The sequence below is a fragment of the Serinus canaria genome, chromosome 2 (genome assembly GCF_022539315.1).
Source record: "Serinus canaria isolate serCan28SL12 chromosome 2, serCan2020, whole genome shotgun sequence".
Classification (NCBI taxonomy): domain Eukaryota; kingdom Metazoa; phylum Chordata; class Aves; order Passeriformes; family Fringillidae; genus Serinus; species Serinus canaria.
The window spans coordinates 84,131,342-84,157,135 of record NC_066315.1 but is presented as its reverse complement, the minus strand read 5'-3'; the positions used below and the strand labels follow the sequence as shown (position 1 = coordinate 84,157,135).

The 25,794-nt window shown below is 38.1% G+C and overlaps 1 protein-coding gene across 2 annotated transcripts; it reads right to left on the bottom strand.

Moving 5' to 3' along the window:
* Window positions 1-1,410: 1,410 nt before the first annotated feature.
* Window positions 1,411-24,642, bottom strand: VSTM2A (V-set and transmembrane domain containing 2A). Of its 2 annotated transcripts, none has more exons than XM_009100026.4 (5): window positions 24,564-24,642; window positions 21,965-22,131; window positions 20,968-21,018; window positions 17,313-17,649; window positions 1,411-1,503 (listed from the first exon to the last, which is right to left on the bottom strand). In XM_009100026.4, the coding sequence occupies exons 1-5, from the start codon at window positions 24,640-24,642 to the stop codon at window positions 1,415-1,417; spliced, it is 723 nt and encodes a 240-aa protein (XP_009098274.2). In that variant the 3' UTR covers window positions 1,411-1,414. The 2 variants fall into 2 exon arrangements, with proteins under 2 accessions (XP_009098274.2, XP_009098346.2); XM_009100098.4 differs by lacking the exon at window positions 1,411-1,503 and adding an exon at window positions 1,549-1,625.
* Window positions 24,643-25,794: the final 1,152 nt, after the last annotated feature.

The following is a 25,794-nucleotide window of genomic DNA, read 5'->3' as shown; positions in this document are numbered from 1 at the left end:
TCATTCAACAGCAAAATTCTCACATTCAGTTCACAGACAAAAAGTATTTTAATTAAGAATATCAATGAGTAATGACAATCCACTTTCAGAAAAAGCAAAGAAAGACACTTCTTTGGCCATGTAGAAGTAGCTGTGATGCAAATATATTTTATCAGTGTAAGAAATTCACTTTCCTAAAACTCTTTACCAAAAGAACATCCTTAAAGACATGTTCTGGTTTATTTGTCTGTTTTCTGTTTCTAACCTTCCTTTATGTGCAGTACTAGACTGCAAACCTGCATTTTACAGTCTCTAGTGATTGAATCACTTCATCTTCTATAAACATCAAAAGTTCAAAGAGCTTTCAGCATCTGCACTCCAACACAACATACAAACTAAAATAATTCATTGTCTAGAGACCATAACAAATTTTAATGTGCATTTACAGAGTAAACAGAGGGCTGAAGGGAGTCAAACCAGTCAAAGTGAAGATATGCATTACAAAATCCACACATTACTGAATTAAAAACTAAAAAGTGACGTTTTGTCAAAAAGGGAAATAAAGATGTTTCTTGGTGGCACGACATATCGATAATATTAAAAACTGGCTTGCATGAGGACCAAAGTATGTCTACTCTGAAGGTATATCACACAGACTGTAAGCAATTTACAGAATTTATGTTGGTTTTGCATATACAGGAGTTGCAAAATTAGAGAAAACACACTGAAATATAGAACGCACACACACAAAAAAAGAGATGTATATATATAAACCTCCACATAGTCATCAGGGGTTGGCCTAAGTTGGTACTTGCCATCATTGAACAAGAAACAAACAGAAGGACAGGAATAAAATACCAAAGGGGGAAAAGAATAATATATTGATAGCAAAAAGAAAAAAAATCTCAAAAGAAAAATATCCTCATATGTTTTTCAGAAACATACCCTAGTCTGCTGAGCTGCTTAGTAGAATATTCCTATTCCTCATGGGAAAAAAAAAAAGAAGAAAAAGAAAAAAAAGACTTTTTGGTAAAGTTTGTGTGTATTCTATTTATGTTAAATCTCTATAGTTTGTTTCATTATTTGGCCTTTTTTTTTGCTTCCAGGCTGGAACTGTTCTTTCAGCGTAGGAAACCAAATGTCATCCATGGTTAATTCTGTAATACTGAGGACTCGCAGGCCAACCCCTGAGAAGTCAAGGATGAGGCTTCTCCTTGCCGAAAGAAAAGGAAATTAGGTCTTGCTGTTACAAAACGTTTGATTACATCACACCAGTTCTCTTCAAATAAAATATCAGTGATACGCCAAAGAAAATAAGATATATCAAGAAAACATGTGGTATCCTCTTCTTTTTTATAATATTTATTTTATTTTATTTTATTTATTTAGTAATTTTGTTTGTACTTCCTGAAGAAGGTGCTCCTTGTGTAGAGATTTAGAGTACATTGGGTGCAGAGTGGTGGTTGGAGGTTAGGGTCAACTTTGCTGTCCGCTCCGTGGATTTTACAGGCGATTTGCTCTTTGCTTTAAGAAGAGAAAGTGATATTGGAAAAAGTCAGCACTTTTAGATTAAAGCAAAGCACCCTTCACAAAGCCACAAACAAGAAGCAGGACAGAAAGTCCATGGCTTGTAGCTATCCTCGCACCTGCGGAAGAAGTTATAAGATATTCGCTCATCTTGCAGATTTCCAATGCTCCTTATAAGGCTGTTTTAAACATATACATTTATTTATTTAATTAGCTCGCCAGGTTGGCTCTGGTGCCCATGAATGTCTTGGCATGCACTGCAAACAACAACACATACAAAGTATTTCAGTCCCAGGGAGGTTTTTTTTTGGTTTGTTTTGATTTGCTTCTTTTTTTTACTTGTTTGTCTTTTTAAACAACAACGCCCAATGAAACCATAAACCAAGAGGAACAAAACCAAACACCTTCCACCTCAGAGTGTTCTTTACAAAATCATTTCCAGCATCACATCATTGACTGCTAACAAAAAAGTCATCTAGTGGCTAAATAGTGTTTTCTAAACCGGAGGAGATACAGGCAAATGACTGTGCTGCTTACAAGGGGGAAACAGACTGCCAAAAGGTTTGAACTATTTTTTTTTTGAGAAATTATATTATCCCAGATTTTGTTTTCTTTTTAAAAAGCTATGAAAACAATGGTCTGTATAATTATTTCTAAATCCACGACTTTAGTATGCTAGCAGAATAAAACTGGATTAAACTGAAATGTTCACACACCAAGGGCATGAGCATTTAGTTGTCTTACATGCCAAGTCTCAGTGCTTGATAACTCCCTGTATCATTTGGAATTACATTCAGAATCTGAAACTAATTACTTGAGGTCAAAACTATAAATGTGATTTGGTAGCACTGCAAGTAAAGGTTCAGATTATAACAGGTTGATGCATGATTAACAGATTTTATATCTGTGTCGTGTATTTGAAAAAGATAAATATTATTGATGGTAAGAGGCATCAGTCCTATAACAGGGTAACAATGCTGTTATAAGCAATCCATAATGACGGACTTGTAATACATTGCTGGGGTTTTTTTAATCTTTAATCATGTATAAAAATATACAAAATATACAAAATATTTGTAAATATAAAAATTTACAAAAATATCTTATACATTAATCATGTATAAGATATTTTTGTAAAGAACTTAATACTAAACTAAATTATGGATTTCACTGCAGCCCCCAAAAGCACATATATCTTATCATAAAGAATACACACAATGAAAGCAAAAAGAAATCCAGGCAAGTGCTCGGTTTTTTTAAAGCTTTCAGATGTAACATTGTTCTATGTATCTGACTATAAGTGAAGCAAAAAGTATTTCTGTTCCTGTCTTTAGTACTTTCTTCCTTTCTAAAATGGGGATTAAAGTAAATCACAGATTTTAGATAAACACTGCTTGCTTTGCTAATATATAGTGTGAGATGTTACATATATAGCAGTTTCCATAAAACACCCCTAGTCCTGTGTCACGTACACAAGAACTTCTAAGCAACAGTGATATTTCAATTTTACGTGTTAACTGAATTGCTAAATAAATATTAACTTTTAAACGAAAACTTGTCTCAAAGACATTAATATTTCTTTTTTTTTTTTAATAAAAGAGAAGTTCAAGGGAACTTGGAGCTTAGTATCTACTGAAAGAAGACATGAGTGGGAAACCCTACTGGTCTCTTGCCTGTCCGATAACATTACTTGCAATACACTGCCATAGTTTGCTGTGCTTCTCAGGACACTTGTTCTGTATTACAAATTAGCAGACACACAAGCAAATTTGCTGCAACTTTCTGCTGTGTGCTGTTCTCACACAAATATGAACCCAAGAGTTCAATGATCTTGAACCCAAGAGTTCAATTTCTGGTTTTGGTTTTACTGCAGCATGACTTTGTTCTCTCTTTCTGCAAAATCTGGCATTGAATTATTCTTACTTGGTTTATTCCATTTACCATTTTTTCTTTTGATTGAACTAAGGAAATATGTCTCAATACTCTAATGAGGTCTTTAGAGATACATTTTGTCTGCACAAAATACATATAATGGAACTTGGAAGAATCTCATGAATGTATTTTTAAATAGTTTTTATAACAATTAATGATGTTACGACTTGAGAATTTTAAAGCTGTGCAAAAGACAAAAAGTATAATATAAAGTAAGTTTAACTTAAAATATGTCACAGTGAGAAAGGCAGCACCATATTTGCAGACCAAATATTCTCTGATTTCTGTTTTCATTTTGCTTTTTCCAATAAGACAATGCGTAGATCCCCAAATTAGGAGGTAATATATAATGAATACACATAATCTTTTTATTTAAAATGTTCAGTTTCTGAATAAATCATGACATCACTCCAATTAATTTCACATGTTCTACATCCATTTTCTTCTCTAAGCAGGAAGTTTGTTTATTTTGCAGGGGATTTAGACTAGAGTACATGCAGTAGATGCAAGCTAAAACAGTTCTAAACATATTGGAAAAAACAGGGGAAATAACAACTGAAACAATTTCAGTTTCCATGTGGAAAAGGGGCTATTAGGATTATTGGAAAAAAAACTGTAATAGACAGCATCTTCTGCAAGGTTTTGGGAACTGGTTATTAGATCTTAATCTGATTTAATAGTTTCTAAGATGCTGTTTAATCTGAACAGAGAAATTGTTGGTCATATATCAGCCCACACAAAATTGACTTGAAAGATACAGTGACATATATGGTTATAAGGTGTGCTCTCACCTTTTCAGTGATGCTTTATGAAATAAAATTGAAGTTTAAATATACTCAGATTTCATTTTTCTTTTCCAGAGAAGAAGAATTGTATTTTTTCTTTCATGAACCTAAGTATTTGTTTTGATTTTTCAAGAGTCAAAGTTGCAAAGGTAGAACAAGATCATAGCAAAACTGAAAGCAGCTTTTTCCTATTTTTTTTCCCTTTTCCTGTTCTGTAATTTTTGCTCATATTTTGTAATTTTATTTTTCATCTTAAAAGAAAAAGTGACAAAAATTATTCACAAATTTCCATTTTGTCTTAGAAACTAGAAGTCATGGCATGCTTAAATCAGAGGCTCAATTCCACTGTAACCAAATTCAGGCTTCCATGCAGGTGTGTTTCTAGTCAACCATTCTGACTAGCACTTGAATAGTAACACCTGAACTGTGAGCATGTTAATGTAAGTTAAAACTTGTCTATATGACTGTGGATTTGATAAACTGATTACTTATTTTCCCACCATTTCAAGCATTATTTTCTAATTAACATAATGAGAGCTAAAAGAAATTTTATTGCAGGTCAACAGCAGCGGGTAAAGCTGAACTGCAATTATGTAATCCTCAAAGACATTCACTCAGAAGAACTGTCATGTAATGTATGTGTGCATTATTTCTACATTATTAGTTAAACTCCACTTGATGTGTGGGTCAGACTTTCTCACCACTCTCACAGTTTCACCTGTCAGCCATGGGGATCCAGTTAAATTCTTCCTGTGATATGTAAATCCCCGTTAGTTCTCTTTTATTTCCTGCTCCTAACATATATCCAAAAGGGCAGATGTCCCCAAAATACTTAGCTATCTCCTGTAAACAAATGTTATATTGCCAAAGGCATGTGATGATGAGTTTTTGTGCAACAGCATGAAAGATTAGTTCATGACATTAAAGTGTTTGAAACTGTGTTTTATTTGAATTTACGATTTACTTAAATGTTAAGAACACAAAGGAAAAAAAATAGTGATAAATAATTATGACCCTGGTGTTTAAAATTAAAAAAAAAGTCTCTGTCACAAATGCTTGTATTTGAGACTTTCAAGGCTCATGGTGTAAGAACCCCACAGCTAAACATCAATTTTGCTCTATTGATGAAATGAATTTTAGAGCATCTAATTATAAAATAAAGTCACCAGAAGTTATGAATTCTTAGTAAAATGCCACTGATAAAAAAGTTCCATGCCTGAATTCAAACCGGCATGATCCCTTGCCTTCACTAAGACATTGATCAGACAAAATTTGTGTATGATACATGGGATCTGGGGATGAAAGCAGGTATGGTTGAATAATTTTGCCCATTTATTTTCACAACTGGGTGAAACACTGAATGGTGAACAAAGCAGCTGCCCCAGGAACTAAAATTTTAGCATCTTCTATTTGTAAGAATACCTTACATGGCAAACCACCCTGGGTCTCAAACAGTTTGCATCTGCCAGAATTGAAGTTTAGCAAGTTTGGCTTTCCTTGTGCTTCATAAAGTTTAGGATTTCTCTGGGATGTAATAGCATCCAGCATTCTGAGCCTCAATAGCTGTCAGAGCCTCTGAAAATTGCCTCATTACAGTTGTGTATCCAATGCACAGTGTATTCTCATACAAATAACAGGAGGAATCTGAAAATTCAACAGCATTTCTTTAGTACTTTACTAAACAGATAAGTTTAGTTAAGGTACCCCTGAGTTTCCTTTAAGTAGTAACCCCCTGACCACTACATTGCTGAGAATAATGCCTTATTAGAGTCCTGGCTTTGTGCTGACCAGTAAAGGAGACAGCCAGCCACACTAAAGTTCATCCCAGATTCTCTGTACAGATTACATTAGGCCAAAATATCAACACATATATTTCAGAGACATCTAGTTGGGTTGTGCTGAGAATGAGTTAATTATGTTGTTCTACTGATTTCTGAAATCACAGAGCTATTGAAACCTTGGAATCTTCATTTATCAGGAATTTGTGCTGAGGTTTTCCATCTTTAAATGGTTTTGTAACATTTAGCTTTGCTTTATACTGTTAGATTTAAAATTGAACCCCGTTGAACCCAGACAAAATCATAATTTTGTATTATTTCCAGGAAGAGTAAGTAAAAGTTCATGTGATACCTGCCTTAATTTTACTGGGGACATATATGAACCATAAGATTACTTGGAGGATATGTGCAGTTTTATTTACATAAAGACAGGTAAAACCAAGTATGACTGATTTTATTTGAAGTTTTATTTGAATATGTCTCACATGGGTTTTCAATAAATAGATTTTTCCCCTCTGGCCTAGCAATTGCTATCCTTCTTATTCCTCTGAATTGCATAAATCGCAATTGTGTGTATCTCTTCTATAGTGATGGCATAAATATACCTACACTCAGGAAGAAATTTTCTTATCCACAAATGTAAAATCCTCTTTCCCTCTTTGGGGAATGACTTCTCAACTGTATTTTAGGGCTCAGTCATCTATGCTTAATTTTGGGGAACTGAATGACTGAATGAAGATGAGCAGTAAGTATCATTCATATTCAATGGAGATCCCTTTTTTTAGGCTTTTATTCCATCTTTCTACATTGGCTGTACAGTAATAAACTTAAAATAATGTGATTTGTTCATCACATACTGCAGAGGGCAAATGAATTTGCCTCACACACCTGAAGAAATTTAGAACACGTTGCATATTGAATTTCCCTGAAGTCTACTTGGACTTTGCATTCGGCATGTAGCTCTGTTTATTTGATGTCTATTCCTTTTCTGTGAGTAATGCACAGAAGAGGAGAAAGAAAAATGGGATTCTAGATGGATACTTAATCCTTATCTTTTACTAGATAAGGCACCCAGAGGTGTTCAGTCTTGTAATGGGGCAAAAAATAAAGTTACAACTTTCCTACCCTAAACAAAGGAGAGAGTTCTTCCAGAAATCTGAGCCACAATAACTTCTGGAGCCCTTTGTGGGCTAAGGCAGGTCACAGCCTTTACCTTGCTGCCAGCTACACCTCAGGTCATGTTCTAATGCAAACTTGAGATGAAAATACTTGGAAGAGAAAAAACGAGAGGAGACTTGAAATATTGGTAGCATTTAGAAAAAACTATACTTGGCTTCAGGCAGTGGTCCAAAACAAGCCATAGCAAAACTATGAAAGGACAACAGATAGCAGTATGAAAGGAGAAGGAAAGAGGAGTGGGACTTTGAATGACTTCTTCATTTTCACTGTGCCAAGATGGACAGAAGTAGAATTAAGGGTATACTGGTGGGAAATAAACTGGAATTTTGCATTCAGATTACTTTCTACATAATTCCTGACATTAACTCCTAACTACAGGAATATTTAATTCTTGTCATTTTTGTCTTTCTACTAGAACATGAGAGTCATCATTACCTGTTTAATTCTTAAAAAAGTGCTCTTGTTCATATCTCATTTTTAAGCCTCATGAGTAGACCCAGGCCTCCTAATTGGGCCATCATGCACTAAGAGAATCTCTAATGTCTTTCTCAAGGATGAAAATGAGATCACCAAGATGATTCAACCCTGTCATCCTTTTGCCTTGAACAGACAGGAGGGAGGTGCAAGATCCTTAAACATATAATTAAAATGGGCAGTTCATCAACATTTATAGATGTTTTTACTTTTCTGATGAAAACAGCCAAAAGTGACTGTCGAGTTTGAACACAGCTTTTCAGAGGGATTAAATGGATAGTGTACTTAGCCAATTTAGCCAATTTCTCCACCTTCCCCGACTTTCTCAGGAAAATTACATTCTGCCTACAGTCACAAATGTCCAAACATCAGCCATTTGTAGCAGACATCCTATTTCTTTTCCTTCCTTCCTTCCTTTAGCTGGTGTTTGGGCTTGAAAAGTTTTAAAATCTTTTCACATGTGTAAGTAAAGCATTGACTTCAGCTGTTTCTATTTCAGTGAGAGAGTACTTTTGGGGAAAATGGCTGTGAAAGAAGTGTTCGCATATAGTCTGTGAAGTATCAGTGTTAGCTATTTAAATCAAACTTGTGTGAGATGCAGTCCAGGAAACAATGCCTATTGCACTAGTTCAAAGCTGAGGGGGAGAGTTGCAAGCTTAACCAAATGCAATTGATAATTTCTATTGTTTCAGAACAACTGGCAGAAGTTTTTTGACTGCTCTTATCAGCACTTTTCCCTCTCATCCTTCTCTTTCATCCTATCTCTCAAAGCCATGGATAAAAATATCTTAGACCTTTTTTTAAGTGTGACAGAAAACATATAAACTGCTGCATTTGTATTTATCTGTATGAAATGGCTGATTCTAAAGCAAATGCAGTTTTTTCTGACGGCTCTGTGGTAGTCATCCTCATACTTTTATATTGTTACTATACTTTCATATCTATACCCTCTACTGAATGAAGGTAGAATTTAGGCTGTTAACATAAATGCTTGAATTGACTCATTTTTTTAGTAGCCAGCTTGTCCTGTTGCAAATAAACATGCCTCCAACACAATCTGCTCAGCATTTTTGTAATGTGTATATAAATTTGTGTATATTTGATACACAGCACGTTTAATTAAACAGTAAATGGAGCCATTCTTGAAAGATACCATTAAGTTACAACAGGACTTTTATTTGAAGAAAAAGAAAATTGTACTTGTCCTTTTGCCCCTTTGCTTCTTGTATCTCGTGAATTTTTTCCTCTCTTAGAAAGAAAATTTAAGTGGGTGATACTTAATATTACACTATCATCTTCAACAGCACTGTCATGAAAAACATATGCAAAGAAGGAATTATAACAGAGACAGAATAAAAATTCTGAATTTTGTCAATATTTCAATATATGACATGCAGTTCCCCTTTTCTCATTTTTCATACCTAATGCTTAGGCTTATGTTTGACATACAGTCAACCCGGTCTCCTTCTGTTTATATCATTTACATAAGAACTATCTTCATAAAATTCAGCTATGTTTCCACTGGATGAGTGTGTTTTCCTCTGTCTGATTCCTAGATAGCAAGCGTTTTGAGGCACGGCCCATACCTCTGATCCTGTGTTTGCCTGGTGAACAAAGCAGCTCTTACAGAGATTAGAACAATGTCTCTGACTAACAGAAGGTGCCTCTGTCTAAGAGGATGACTCACAAGTTTTTAATGGGTTTAGCTGGAGCAGTTTAAGATGATAGTGCCTCCATCTCTCTGCCTCCCCCTCTTATGGAAATTAAATCCTCAACAGTAAAAGTGATACAAGCAAACCCCATGCCATATCTTCACCTATCTCAATTTAAGAGCCCTGTTTTAGTTTATCAGCTGCTATTGATACTTTTATGACAGTGTATGACACTGTGAACAAGGAAAGCTGAGCAGTGGACACCTATTTCCTCCTACCAACCAGATTCAGGGCAATAACTTCTGATTGGAGCAAGACAAATACTTTGTCTGGCAACATTTTAAACTGCTAGAGCTAAATCAGTGTTCACAATCCAAAGTCTTCACCCTCCATATTTCTGTTTTGCAAATAAAAAAAAATTATGCAAATAAAAATAATTTAAAAAATTTAATTACAACCACAGTACACTAGTTTGAAAATTGTGGACTGTGAGAATAAAGCTCAAAGTTTTTGGCCAAATACATCGGAGACATGGGATCAATATCATAACCATGAAATATCATAAATCAATATTCAAAGATCCTCCAGGTAAAAGATGGTCACTGAATAGTAAATATTGAATGTGTGGTAGTAATTCAGAAAAGTACAAAATAAGTAATTGATCTGTTATTTTGTCAGCATTTCAGACAGGCACAAACCTATGTAGTCATATTATCTAACATTATAATTCTATTAAAGGGCCATGCACCCTCTGAATGTATAGCTCCCTGTGAGACCTACTACTAGTTCTTGGCTTCAAAGTTGATTTATTGTTGCTCCTTGACTAAGTATCTTGTCCTTAAGTTTTCCTTTCAGTGGCACAGAATGAACTGGAGATGGATATGGTGTCTTCTGTAGCCTTGTTGAGGTCATTTTTATAATCCTTATTGCCCCGTGGCTGTGATTTGGTGGCCAAAATCCTCAGTCAGTGTCACAGGAAACAACAGCAGCTGAGGTAATAACAGCAGTAAAAATAGGAGTGTCAGCAGAAGTAGCATCCAGATTTTTTCTTTGTATTTTTGTTGGTTGATGAACACACAGATTGAACGTTTGAAGCACTGTAAATGGGGCTGTGCAAATAATTTTCACATTTTTATTCACAGAAAATTAGGCAGCTTTTTTCCAAGACAGTAGCATTCGTGAGTAGGTGGGGGATAAAACTTCAGTGAGATGGATCTGACTAGAACACCCACACACAGACAAGATAACAATTTGCACTGCCAAAAAGTACAGTGGCAATTTCCTTGTGATAGAGTAAAATTGAGTTTGGAGTAGTCCTCTCAAGGAAGGCAGCAAGATCATTAGCTTCTCTTCAAATAACATCCAGCTTTATCATCAAGAAAGAAGAATTGGTTCTTACTCTAGCATAAGTAGAGTAACAATCTCTGGGCTATCTTTGAAGCTTTGAAATGATTTAATAAAATATAAAATCCCTCTCTAGGGAATAAGAAGGTACTGATATTGTTGAGCTTTCTGGCTAGTCTAGGCTAAGGTTTTAAAGAGAAACACTATAAAAAAGTTGATCAGAGGTGAAGGAAAAGCACACAGAAAAAAGTAAAACAACAAACCTCACCACCAAAAATGCCCTCTCCCCCTGAATCAGCGAGCTGAAAAGAGCAGTTTCCAGGTGTTTTCCTTCCCTTCATTCAGTTCCCAGAAACCTTCACTGTCCTAAACTTTATCAGGTGGTACAAGCAGAGCAAAGCTTCAATTCTTCTTGCAATTCACTCCCACATTATGAGTAGAGGAGAATTCATCTTCATCCTCATCCTTTAGCCAATTTTTTTGCTATTTTAGATGAATGACATCCTTTAGACTTCAGCAGAGTTGCATCCGTTCCAGCCAGCAGATAATTGCACCCATTCTTTTCCATTTTATGTGATGCAAAGGAATTTCATAATGAAGTAGGACACCATAGAAGGGAAACTTCCTGCTTCTCCTCTGAAAAAAGCAAAAATATCCTCTGCTTTGCTGTATATCTGTCATGTAAGAAATGGGTTGTGTTCTGAAGCAAGGAAATCCCATCAGTTATTTCTAGAGCAGGCCCTGTCACATATGCTGCAATCTCTGATGACCCAGTGCAATCTATCTGATTGTGAAGCAATGAAAAGCAATTTGAGTGAGCTGACAAACAAATCATACACAGCTGCCCCCCACCCTCTTTTTTTTCTCCTCTTCCTTTATTTTCTTCTCTTTGTTTACTGAATGTGTGCCCACCTGCAATCCTTCCAGTAGTATTTACCAAAGAAAGTTGTATCAGGCATGTAGAACAGAACTACTGTAATTCTGCTGCTCTGGGAGCTCTTGAGTGGTCTCTTATCAAATCTTTGTATGTGAATTTTGTTTTAAACGTGATGTTAGTCTGAAAGGTTTATTTTTAAGCAGCAAAAAGAAAGGAAGAGATATGTTTTAGTGCATATGTAGCAATGACAGACAGTGAAACACACTGGTAATGTTACTAAAAGTATAGGAAAGATCTCAGTATATGTGCATTATATAAACTACAATGTAGATGGGTTAAGGGCAAAATTATTTTCTTAGACTTTGTACATTTAGTTTCAACTGTTTCTGTTCTCACTTTATGAACAGCTTCATAAGAAAAAAATAGCTAATTCAGCATCCAAATACCATCACTTTTACAGAAATATGAGTTACAGTGATGCTGTCATATATTTAACAACAAATCCCAAATATTGTCTCAAGAAATTCCAGAAATCATTATTTTCTCTTGTGAATAATTTCTAGTGTTTAAACATGGGCATAAATAAAGTTGAAAATAAAATCCCTGATTTCAAAAAGAATTTGTTTGTAATGAAGCATACCCAAGTATTCAGTCTGGTATGGGCATGCAGGATTGCACAACTGCTCACACTTGTAGGAAAAGGAACTTTCCTTGTTCCAAGTAGTGGCTGGTGATTGCTCTCTCTTCTTCATTCCCAAATCTGTGTTTTTATAGGAGGGACAGAAATGAATAGAAATTGACAGTGGTAGAGTATCAGTGATTGGCAAAGGCAATGGTTACAAAAAGCTGATAATCATAGGCTTGTGACAGCAGGTAGAACTGCAGATACACCAAGAAGAGTTTGCTTCTGGGTCTAGATGTGCTAAGCACTAGGAACAGGATTTTAAGTCCTTGTATGCATTTTGTTCTATCAATAAGTACACATATGAGAAATTAAGATGTGGGATTTTAAAACAAACATAAGGCATTGAGTTGATTTTGCATTGGAAATTCTAGCCTTAAAAAAAACAAAAGGTGGAGGGTTAGATGCTGTAAAGATATTGCTTTGTCAATTAATTTATTCAGAGATCATTAGCACTTCTCAAAAGATGTTTACAGTTTCAAGGTCAAGAGCTAACTACTTATTAGGGCGACATCAACTAACATGGTTTGAATTGATTCCATTATTTTGAGAAGCTAAAAGAAGTAGAGCAGCATCTTTTCATGAAGAGGGAATCAAAGTGTATATTTCAAGTAAAAACAGAGGTTGCAGTGTATACAGGTGTAAATTGGAATGATGTTTTTCAAGCATTTCTGAGAACAGCTGAATAAGGTTCAGAACAAGAAGAACAAAACTGTATTGGGTTTTTGCTTTCATGAAGTCCCAAGGAAAGAGAGACATGACTTTTTGCTATGTCACAGTCACAGTAACGGTTGGTGCCTCCCAAACTTATGGGTACTCAGTTTCTAAAGCAGTAACTATGAAAGCCAAAGATTCTTTTAAGGAAGAAAGAAGTAATGGCGGCTGTCACATTGGTAAAGGCTGGAGCAGACATTTTGTTCCTTTGCTTTGAGAGGAGATGGAACATAAATTAAAAAGAATAGAAAAACCCCAACATAGAAACTGGCTTATATCCTAAAACTGGAGATAAAGTTAGTGCTTATAACAGGTTGATGACAAATGTTTCCTAGATTCTCTAGATAAAAATGGAGACAGGAAGCAATGTCCTCAGTTTATCAGTATAAACAGACTGAAGAAAAAAAAAATATCCCCTTTTTTTGCATTAATGCCTGATGATGAGCTTCTCAGTGTGATTTAAGACGCCAAGAATCCAGGTCATGCCTAGGTAAGTACCACCTTCTCCTCTGAGTTACTTTTCAAGTCATTCGTTGGAACTCTGCCATCATCACAGGAAGTTCTGGCATGTAGATAGCTCAATAGATGAATTTGTTACTTCATGAAAGAACAAGAAGCTGCTAGAAATGTGCAGAGTCTGCATATAAGCAAGCAGAAAATTGACCTAATTGTCACTTCTTCATTTGTAATGCTCTGAGACTGATCTTCTTGAGTCTGAAAAGCAACTAATGGCTTTGAGTGCTTTAACAGAGCATTGGCAGAACAGGAAGAGCTTGGGGGATATACTCATTCTCAGCACAAAAATCCTTCAGCTGGTTTTGTTGCTATAAATGTTAAGTGATTTGAATGCAGACAGAAGAGTTAGTTTAGATTTGCATCCATGAAACAATGACATTTCCTGCAGCTTGGAGATTATTTAGCTTCCTTTCACGTGAATTCTTTTTAGCTCTTGGACCCCATTTAATTCCTTAGAATTGCAAAGCTTTGTCATAACTCTGTACTTTTACCTTTGGACTAAGATAGGTTGTTATGTATAATTCAGGAAAAAATATGTTTGTCACTCCACCTGCATAGGAGATTTTTTGGATGTATGCAGATTAATCTGTCAAATTGCTCAGATTCCTATTAAGCTGTGATGGGTTACTTCATTTGCTGCAGCCCATAATTATGAAATGAAGGGTCAAGATGTGTTGGCTTTGACTTCTGCTTTCATGACTTTTTTGACTCTGAGATAGTTATTTGGTGCTTATTAGTATAATATATGAACACTCTGTGGGAGATGTTCTCATTACTTTTTCTTCCTGTATTGAATCTCCATTATGCTTACAGTAATAAATATATATTTTTTTTTACACTCACATAATATTTTTCAGAGCAGGGCAAAATACTGAATGGGCCTCGTAGCACTTTAATTTGTCAGCTGTGGCTATATAGCTCCCTGACAGTTATCACTGATATTCTTACTTTTGAACAGAGTAAGGGAATAGCAGAAATAACTGTTCAGTTGGGAAGTGCTGATGTTTTAAAATGATAGTGACTGTAAAATGTTTTTACAGAGATCCACAATAAATATCTATTGTTAAGAAATAAACAAAATTCTGCAGTGGACTTCAGGATAGAATAAACCAAGTAGAGTGTTATCTACCTTTTAAAAATATTTTTTCGGGACAAAATAGTCATATAATCAGTCAATTTTTCATATATTAGTAGCCAAGTTCTTCAGCAGTAGCTGAATACAGAATTATCAATAATTCCATAGTGTCGTGTTTCCTGTTGTTCTAAATGTATTTCACAATAATCTGTGAGCGTGGCAGTAAAATTTATGGCTTGCCAATAGCTACATACCAGCTCTTTATACTGGAGAATATTTGATACAGCTACCTAGGGTTAGTAGTGCTTTTCTCTACAAGCAGTAGTGCTGAAGTCAATGTTTTACTCAACATGAACAAACATCACAACCTGTACATCTTTCAAGTACAAACATGTACTTAATTACGATACATTTGTATTCAAGCATGTTTCAAAGTTCTAGGCTGGATGAATAAATTGCTTACATATAATGTAATCACACAGCAGTCTTGTGCATGCATAAATATGGTTAGCATGATGGTAAAGAGAAGGAGACTGATAAAGTGAGGAGGTTGTGTTGATTCTGTATCATAAAGACTATTAACATCTATGAAACCTCATTTCTGCTTTATTTGAGGTCTCACAACTGAAGTATCCCCTCCCTCAGCTGAAGTTGCTCCTCTAAGTTAGATAAAGCTAAAACTCCCCACTTCCTTGTGCTCCTGTGGGCATTTCTATTACTGTAGAACAACTGTAAAATGGAATGAAAATCCAAATCTCTCCACAGATGGAAGAGGCAGGCCAAGATATTCTCAAGTAAAGGAAAGCGAATCTTGGTTCTCAACAGTCTAATTGATGTTTAAAATCTGATGTCAAAAATATCACAAATCATTTGGGTAGCAAGTGACCATTAAATTGAAATTAGGCATATGAGTGATTCCTGATAGAATTCCTTTTATTTCTTCAGTAGATAAGCTACACCTCTGATGAATGTAGCATTTGTCTGTGCTTTGTCATAAAAATGAATTAATAAATTAAATTATATTTTATCTGTTCAATTTTTAATTATTTTTGATTAGTATTGTCTGTACTTAATCTGCATTAATCTTTTCTCAAGTAAAAAATTATTTTTTTTTTCCTTAACAGGGATCTTTCCATGTAATAACCTATAAGATCTCAAATAAGAAATGTCCAGTAATCAGTCAAGACATTGCTTGGACTAAGGACATAATGCTATAGAGTAGATTATATATCCAAAATGATTGAGTGGATTAGTTGCTTTGTGCACACTTGGGCTGCAATGCAGTATAGTCTGTTGCTCCATATTTCATAAACCTCTGACTATTTTAATTAATTTCACATAAGATGGAATAGAAAACAGAGTTTTCCCTTTATGGAAAAGTCTCCTGCTTTGAAGTGTATGAGTCCAATAGAAAATAAGTTTATCTGAAAGGAAAGCCATGGTGGAATGGTGGTTTTAAATCAAGTGAAATATTTATTTTCTTCTAAGAGCTTAGATATTTTCGGAAGATCTTGAAAATGAAAGTGGCTCTATTTCAGGGAAAGAAAACTGAATGCAACTTACATAAATTTTAAAAAGTGTATACAGAGGTAAATATTGATAGTATATGCATCACCTTTTTTAATAGCAATAAGAATTTTTAATATGAATAATCACATTGTTTCAATCTGTAAGGAAATGTATTTTCCTCATAAAAAAGTCTAACTTTTCTTGCCTGTAACTTTGAAATGATTTTACAATAGCTGTGCTGTGAAATTTGTTGTATTCCCAGTTTTTGATTTAACAACATACTAGCAGAAAAATGATGCATCAGAGTTAATTAGATTCCATTACATATTTTAAGGTATGCTGTGATTTTGTGCCTTACATTGGCCCTCAGTTTAAATAGAAGTTACTCAGAAACCTTTAAACTTGCACAGTTTGTTTTCCAGAGGATATTTAATAATTTACAACACCTCAGCTTTTTATTTTGTCCATTTCTCTACTGCCATCATATAGAGCTGCACCTCATGTATATTCATGTACTTTTGCATCACTGTGAATTTTATGGTATCAATGTAGAAAATAAAGACTGATATTGATAATAGGTGATGTATGCAGTGGTGAACAAAATCCCCCCAACAAAATGTATAAAATATTAATTTCTACGTGATTGACAATGGAGGGACTGCCTTTTTAATCCTTGATTCAAAGCCAATGACCAAGCACTTGAAGATGACAGACACGCACTCTCTGATACACCCATGGTCTTTCTAAAGCCTACACAACAGAGAAACTATCTGGCATCTCTAAGGTCTGCTTAGATTTAGAAGTCAAGTTCCTTAGGAAAATAGTATTGTCAGTGAAAGCAGATTAAGTTTAACAAATGTTGAAGATATAAGTTAGGTGACTGGTGTAAAATAAATTAAGAATAAACAAATCTGAATGAGTGTTTTATTTAATTTATCATGCACAGACATCTTAAAATGAGATGAGTGATTCACTGACATACCCCTCCCTCTCCACACACACTACAGGGAAAACTAAGCTTTGATTTGAAAGCTAGCCTTAGGTGGGTAAAACTGGTAGAGATAAAAATCCACATAGAGAAGTTAAAGGTTTTTTGCTTCTTCTGCCCAGAAACTTATTCTTCAGATTTTAAGAAGTAAAGAGATAGCAGGAAGAATAGAACCAGAGAGAAGGAGGAACAAATGAGCAGCACACTCTTCCTAGTCACAATTCCTGGTTACCTTGTTGATTTAGCCTCCTTTCACATGCTGGTAAGCAATCAAACGAAAGCTCAAAATGCTTTACCATACCTGATTGTGGACTTTGTTTGGGGATTTTGGCTGCTGCTTCGGGGCTGGAGGTGGCACGTACATGCTGATTGGCAGAATTGTGGATGCTACTTGGGACAGCTGCTGAGATGTTTTTACGAGGTTTCATGTCTTGCAACCACATTGGGGATGCCTCAAAGGCTTGCATTCGCCGAGAGTGGCTGTTAGCGTTGACTTTGAGAAACGCCTGGGCCTTGTATTCCTGAAGGTCTCCATAGTTGGCATCGGTCACCCTGCACTCATACAAGCCTTCATCCTTTTTCCTCACTTTTGAAATCTGCAGCTTGTGGGAGATGTCATTCCCTTGGACTTTCACTGTCTGCAAATTTTCCAGGGGAAAAAGAACCAGAGAAAATACAATGCCATGAATTCTTTCTTAGGAAAAACTTTACAGGCCAATTTACTCAATGGTGTGATTGTGCTTACTGCAGGGAAGTTCCATCAAGGGTGAGTATGGCTAATTGTATCTGTGAGGTTGCCTGACATCTTCTTTCCAAATCTGCTTAGATAGTGTGCTCTGAAATTTAATTAGCCTCAGAAAAAACCCCAAACTACCATGTTCATTCCAATTAATTGCTAAAGATCATGAACATTCTTAATGAGCTTTCTTATGTAAACCTAGTATCCATGAACTTTATTGGTTAAACCTTTCCAAGTTAGTTGGCTTTGTTGAATAATTCAGTTTCTAAACTAGTGCATTAGCAATGTTGTTGGAGATGAAGATTTAAACTGTGAATAACTATTTATTAGATTAGCTTGTACTCTTCACTTTATTGAAGCTATATTTTACATTCAGTTTATCTCTTTCAAGTGTGTCTAAATTTTTGAATTTTTTTCTGTTAATGATAACAAGACATATTGTGTCAGGTTGTGGTTTTCTTTGTCTTGTTTATCTGTGTACTTATTAGAAGCACACGTTCAGAATTGTTTTAAAAGTTGTCAGCTAAGAAAAGACTCCTGATTTATTTTTATTTAGTTCTAATATCTGAGGGCAACTTAAAGTATTTTTATTTCTGATAATTAAAACACCCCTGAGTAAACTATACATCCAGAAATGTGTGACAGGTATTAAGATGCATTGGGAAAAGTTAACACAGATTCCTTTCTGTATGTTCATCACTTCAGAGAATTTATATTTAATTAATTTTCTATTACTCTCTATCTGAATTAATATCTGTTGCCCCACAGGAAGCCAGTTAAAAGGTATTCCATAGGACATAAATCTTCAGCTTTAAAGAACTTCTGAACCTGGTTTACTTCCACCGTTACATAAACATGGATGCAAAGGTTGCTGTGTGTCCTATCAGTGGCAGCCAATAAGGAGACATCAAGATGATGAATACATGGTGGATCACAAAAATAGAGAACCACTAGATCGAAGCTAGACACGTTCTTGGGGGTTGTACAGTATATTCTGACAGCTTGGCCTACTGTAGTAACCAGTGTTGGCAAGGAACCTGTTATGTCTTCTTGATAAATTGAAGAGCAATACTCGTGAATATGTCATTCCTTTAAAGTACTGGAAGGACTTTATAGCCTGTTGTGTTGCACCCAGCTCTGAATTTATACTTGGCAAACTGAGTTGAAAGTATAGATTACGTACTTACAGGCATAATGTATGCAATATTAATTGGACAGAAAGTGCTAGATAGTTATTTAAATCATGTTCAATAACAATATATATCTCTACTGAACAATTCATGTTCAGCAAAAGGATTAAAGCACACTTATATGAATGGAAAGAGGATTGGTACACAATGTGACTTCATTTTCTCCTGTGCAAGACCACAAAATTAAAAGTGCTGCATAGCCCTGGTAAAAAACAGAATTGTTTTGCATTTAAGGTTTGGAAATTTTTGCAGGCAACACATATGCATGTTTTCAGCTTCTGCTGCTTTCTCATTTAGAACAGGTAGAAATAGTGTATTTCAGCGCACATCTATAATTTTAAAAAATATTTATTAAATGTACTGTAGTTTTTTCTTCATTATGATAATTTATATTAGTACTAATGGAGCTGTGTATGCCTTTAAAAAAGGCTACATTTGTAAAAAGTAGATAAAAAGTAGATTTAGACGTCTACATAATGTTGACTGGTTTTATTACAAATATAACATAAATGTTTTATGCAAGCTTATAGGAGCACTGTAAATACCTTCTCATGAATTATTATTATACATAATGGAAGAGATTTGTAACTTCAAAGATGAGACAAGCTTTACTGTCTATATTGTGTCTCAGCTCTTATGGATTACTTCAGGGATTTCAAACGAGCCAGTATTGATAAGGAATGAATTATCTGCTAGCCCTATGTCTAGTAGAATAGTATCCAAGGACCACATATGAGCCTTATTTGTAAGACAGTCTACAAATGCAACTGAAGATACGGTCCATGACACAAATCGTTTCCAGTCGATGGTGAGAAGTATCACAGAAAATGTAAGCATGGCTGGAATATGTATTGTATTGAACACAGGAAGCCTGAGTCCTCATTTATAAATGCCCTTCTGCTATTCTTAGGTGTACCTTGACCTGATGTAATTATCTGGTTTGTTATTTGTTGGCGTCAAAAACAGCTGAGTAAAGGATTTGTCAGAAACTCTTTCCCTTTATTTGTTGCTGTTTTAAGCTTTGCTGGTACTAAAGCCTTGTCTGCAGCTAAAAATCACTTCTGAAGCGATTATGCCAGAGAAAGGGAAAACCCCTCTGGGCTCAATGGGAATATTCATGCTGCAGTATCTGCTAAGTATCTGTGTCTTTCCACTGCAGTGAGCACCACACCATCATCTCACCACCGTACATTTCTTGGGATGCTGAGGGAGGATCTGACCTATTCTGAGGTCAGAAGCAGCCTTCTGGCTGTGCCTGACTCAGGACATGAGTCGGCTGTGGAAGGCATCCTCTCCCTGCAGGGAACAGCAGCAGGGGGGATAGAGCAATGCTGCTTTATAACTCTGTTGAGATAAGATTCTGGCTTAATCTCCAAGCAGCAGATTGGTAACTGGTGTCAGATTCTCACTTTTGTAAAACTGAGTCTCTGTGGCGAAGAGTTGAGATTGGCCTCAACGGGGAGGTTTTGTCCAAAGCCTTTCTGAGCTGTCCTTTTGCCAGCGGGTATGGACCTGAGAAAACACCCATTTAAGCAGTTGCACACCCCACTAAAGGAAAGTGCAGCTTCATGGACAAATTTCAGCCTTAAAACCAACTTTGGAGCTCTGCTAAGGAAGACTCAGCAGTTGCCCAGGGCAAATGAGAACAAGAAATGCAAGGATAGGTGCAGGCTGAATTTTTCACACGGTACAAACAGGGTCTGCCAATGGAATTTACCTCGACCATGCTGGTCGATGCCTCCATGTCCAAGGGTGTGGGGGCATGGGGAAAGGCTCTCCTGACACCCTCTGCCAGGACCGTCAAGGAAGTAGTCACAGAATGACAGAATCAACGATTTAGGTTGGAAAAGACCTCTAAAATCATTGATTCCAACCGCTGAGCTGCGGGCTGCCAGAGACCCGCAGTCCGCGGTAGCAGATGGGTGCGGGGCAGGAGCAGACTCGGCGCTCGGAGGCGGGGTGGGCTCTGACTGGGGAGGGGACCCCCGGCCGGGGGGGGAACTGCAGCGCCCTGCGGCGACACTTACACTGATCTTCGTGCCGTCACTGTCCAGGTCCCGCTCGGGCAGGAGTTCCACCTGCAGGGAAAGGAGCGCCGCCGTGGGTCTCCGGCCCTCGCCCTGCTCCGCTCCCGCTCCCGCTCCCGCCCCGCCGCGGAGCCCGTGGAGAGGCGCGTCGCGCCTGCCACCTGCGGGCCGCACCAGGGACAGCCAGGGAACAGCCGGGAACAGCCGGGGACAGCCAGGAACACCCGGGAACAGCCAGGAACAGCCGGGAACAGCCGGGGACAGTCGGCACGGGTGCCCGAGGGACGCGGACCCGCGGACCCTCCGCCCTCCCGCCTCGCATGGGCGTCTTTTGCCGCCCCCGGTTAGGAGACAGCAGCGGCCTTAGGGAGGAGCGTCCCCGAATGGCAGTGTGAATGGACATGGCCCATCCTGTACCACTCAGAAGGATGAAATCTCCCTGTTTACTGATTTTGGGTTTTTACTTTTAGGGGCATTGGTTCCCCCCTGCCTCCCCCTCCTCCGTGTGCCCTCCTGTGGCAACTGCTTACGGAGTAAGGGCTGCCAACTCGGCTGCTCTAGCTGGAAATTGGAAGGCACGTGTAGGCTCTTGCCACATGGGAAATATAAAATTCTCACGAGGAGCAATCTTTGAACAGCTGCTTTCCAAGGGAAAATAGGGAAAAGCAATACTAATAACAATAATATTAATAATAATAATAAGGGGTTGAGGGGGTGTGAGAAAATCGACTTTGGAAAATCTGTATGGTTTTGTGAACAGCCCTAGCTGCATCGTGGAAGTGACAGACACCAAAGGCACCAACCCCTCAGGTGGGCATTTTTCTCTGCAGGTTCCTGCTCTGTCATTTCATAGTCAAAATTAAGTCCCTAGGGAGATGCAGTACCTCTCTCTGCTCCTTCCCTCTGCTCTTCCCTTCTTTCCTTCTCCCCTTTCCTCCCCATCCTTTCTGTATCATTCTCCAGATGGTTTTAAGACCCCATGGCAGAGGATCAGTACCTGAGTGCCTGTCACTTCAGCTCCAGCTTCTTGGTCCTCAGCTGCCCGCAGAAACCACCACTGGATTTCAAGGTACACCGAAGTAGAGCCACTTTGGAAAGCACAAGACATCTCCACGTTCTGCCCTTCAGTGGCCGTGACATTTCGGGGAAACTCTGTGAATTTTGCTGTAAAACAAATACATAACATATTGCTACCTTCTAATCATTTATGCTCTGCTTCTTGGTTTTTTTGTTTTTTTGTTTGTTTGTTTGTTTGTTTATTGTTTGCTTCCACTCCCCCTTTTTTAATTCTCTGTTTTCTTTTCTTATTCCCACTCTTTTCATTTTTTTATTTCTCGAGTGTCCCACACATTATCTCCCCCAGTTTTCTCACACCCAGGTATGTTTTTCCTCCCTTATGCACAAATCCACCCTCTTTACACTCTCAATTCTGCTCATGGGAAATGCTATAGATCCCCCTGCTTGCTCCCATGAGCTGGTGAAGTTTCACATAATTAGGTCCAAATACCCTTGGGCAGAATGCAGTATTTCACCAGACTCACTGAGGGATTTTGTACAAGACCACTTTAGGAGAGGAAAAAAATCAGACTGATTTATTGTATTTTCTAGGGCTGAGCTGTAGACCTGTAAATTGTTAAATGTTCCACAGCCAGCTGAAGCAGCTGTTGGCACGGGCACCTCTGGGTACTCTTCTGAGTAAGTGTTACAATCACTCATCAAATGTCCTTTTTAAAGGCCTTACCTGACTTAGTTACTCAGATTCTGAGAACCTCTGCTTGCATAATCAGACCAAAAGTCAATTCACCTTTTGTTTCTCAGTCCCAGCAGACACTTTCTAGAACTAACCTTCATATTTGTATCTCAGTCCTTCAACAGGATCTGCCCATTTCAGTTTACCACTGCTAGGTATAAAAGCTAAAGCTGATAGACATTGTCCAAGACATTGGTAATTCCTTATGTCTCAGTCTTTACTCCACTCTCATCCTTCCTATCACTCACTTGAAAATTGTGCAGCATAATGAATCATGATAGTCAAGTGAGGGGGACTGCAGACAAACAATCTAATAAATAAATGCAGTGTGTTTCAAGAAGAGGAAAAATTGGAAAGACTTTGCAATGTCACTTTCCGTTATGAATTGCTACAGATTGACTAGAGCACATTATGATCTGAAGGAAATGTGATGCAAAAGAAATATTGCTCATTGTCTCCTCCCCTCTTCCCCTCTCTATATACAGTCTTCCTAGCCAACCTGGAATTGGTGGGGTATTTGTTAACCAGTGTTACTTCTCTTTACCCTTACATCTGTGCCTGGCAACAAATACTTTCAAAGCTGCTAGTTTTCAAATCTAGCACGGTGCCCCTTTTTCAGACCCCCACCCCCATCAGCCAGCCGTTGCTAGTCACCGAGTTAAACTGCCAAAAGGACCGTGCATTTTGTGTGTTCGGTGCTAGTAAGTTTGTTTTGGCGTTTCTTTTAGGTTTGCTCCTTCTCTCCCCTCATGGTCAGTACGCGTGAGCGGCTTGGGGACACGAAGGGGAATACTGCCGGCATCCCCCCGGTGGCACCGCAAAGCACGAAGCCGCGGGGAGCTGCGGGCAGGGGAGGGCAGCAGGGGCAGCGGGCAGCCAGCAGGGGCAGTGGGAGGGGGCAGCAGGCGCAGGACCAGGCGGGGGCAGGGGGCAGGGGCGGTGGGAGGGGGCAGCAAGCCCAGGACCAGGCGGGGGCAGCGGGCAGGGGCGGTGGGAGGGGGCAGCAAGCCCAGGACCAGGCGGGGGCAGCGGGCAGGGGCGGTGGGAGGGGGCAGCAAGCCCAGGACCCCGCGGGGGCTCCGAGCGGCGGGCGCGATCTGTCCGTGGTGCTGACGGCGGCGCCGCAGCCTCGGGGTCCCGAAGAAGCGGCTCCTGCAACGCCGGAGCTGCTTGGAATGCAAGGCGCGCCTTTCGGCGGAGAGGGAGGGAGGGAGGCGACGGGGTGGGGGAGGTATTCAAAGAAGTCGATTTTGTCTTTCTCTCCCTTTTTTTTTTTTTTTTCTTTTTTTTTGGTGGGGGTAGAGTGGTAGAAATGCACATAGTCACGGAATAGGAATGAAGGTCTGACTCTGAGGATTGCGGGAAAATAAGAGAGAAAAGGGAAAGCAGCACGGAAGGAGACTGCAATATTTTAAGAGAAGCAGTAGGTTCAGCCAGCCGGTACTTGGTCTGAATGCAATAATTATGCATGCACGGATAGGTGTTTATTGTATGCAAACATGCCTCTATAACAACATGCACAACTCAAACACATGCATGCCCATTCCCCAGCACTCCTTCACTCTTCTGCAAGGTGCCTGCTATTTCCCTCTTAGCATTTGGGTAAAGGAACCCTTTTTTATTTCTACTTTGGGGAAACTTCTCACTTCTTTTCCTATTTACAGGCAATCTTCTCCGTACTAAACTAAATGTAAATCTGATGCTTGGTGTCCTCATATCTTACACATTTATATTGTTTTCTTTCTTTTCCCCTTTCTTCCTCCCCCCCCCCCCCATCCTGTTCTCAGTCTATTTTAGCATAGAAAACCAGACACACACACACATATTTGACAATAAGTGATCTTACCTTGGGTAGAGAGTCCTTGTTGAATATACATAACTGAAAAGAAAATGAATCCAATATAAGCTAGAAAGATCCCCATCATTCCAAGATGAAGAAGTCACATCAGGGAAAAAAAAAAGCCAAATGTGTCCTCAGAAATGAAAGAAGTGATATATAAGTGTATGTATGTATTTCAAATATCTGAACCGAAAGAAATGTGCAATGTTACAAAAAGGCTCTGTGTTGTAGACCTGGCTGCGACACTGGCAGCATTCTGCTGCTCAGTGGAGTCTTTTTCTTTGAGAGGAGCGAGTATTGCAATACAGCGTGGTTCAGATGAGCTGTCTCAGGCGCTGTGTTGCTTGAAGTCCAGATACAGACTAAAAAAAACACAAACCGTTGAAAAGTGAGTATCAGCTGCCTTCTGTGCCTTTTTTCAGCTACCTGGCAGCTTCGTCCAACGTCAGCTCTTGCTGCTCAGGATGGCGTGATGACTGCCCTCCCTACACACTGATCCAGCTTGGGAAGAGAGGAGTAGGGGAAAGAAAAGGAGGGGGGCAGGGGGGGAAAGAGAAGTCTACTGTGCTTGTATTGCTACAACTTTTCCTTCTAATGGCTGCGATAATGCTTTTAACCCTTCCCTCTCCCTCCTCATACTCTACATCTCTACCTGTTCTAACTTTTACTGCCTCTGATGCTGGGCTAAATCTGTGGGGTTTTTGGTGGGTTTGTCTTTTTTTTTTTTGTTTCTTTGGGGTTTTGGGGTTTGGGTTTTTTTTTTTTTTTTTTTTTTTTTTTTTTTTGAATAGTGTACTGTTTATGACAGAGGGAGCTTTCATTGTACTGATGTAATCTTCAGTCTTTCACCCCAAAACACTCAGTGGCTAAGAGGGCAATGCAGTGGTTTGATTTTTGGTGAGTTAAGCTGTTTCTGTTTTCTTCTTTTTCTTTCCCTCTTACAGGATCTGAGGGGAAAATAGTTACTCAGTAACCCTGTCGCACTTGCTAATGCCTGCTCCAAATAACTATGCTTCTAGCATCTTACATTAAAATGACTTCATTTTGTCTTCAAAGGCAGATAAAGAGCATGATACTTAGAGTGGGCTTAGGTTGCTTTATACACGTTTCTACAGAAAACATTTAACTAAATAAAAATGGATTTTCATATCTTACAGATTACTCACATTAATGTATATATTTATGTACACCAGAGAAGGTGCTTACAGTATATTAAAGAATGCTTCCTCCTGCAGTG

Coding starts and splice junctions, on each gene's coding strand:
- VSTM2A (XM_009100026.4), bottom strand. CDS start 24,642: ATGATGGGGATCTTTCTAGCTTATATTGGATTCATTTTCTTTTCAGTT. Junction 22,132..24,563: donor ACAAGGACTCTCTACCCAAG/GTAAGATCACTT, acceptor TTTGTTTTACAG/CAAAATTCACAGAGTTTCCC. Junction 1,504..17,312: donor CAAACAAAGTCCACAATCAG/GTATGGTAAAGC, acceptor CTCTTCTTAAAG/CAAAGAGCAAATCGCCTGTA.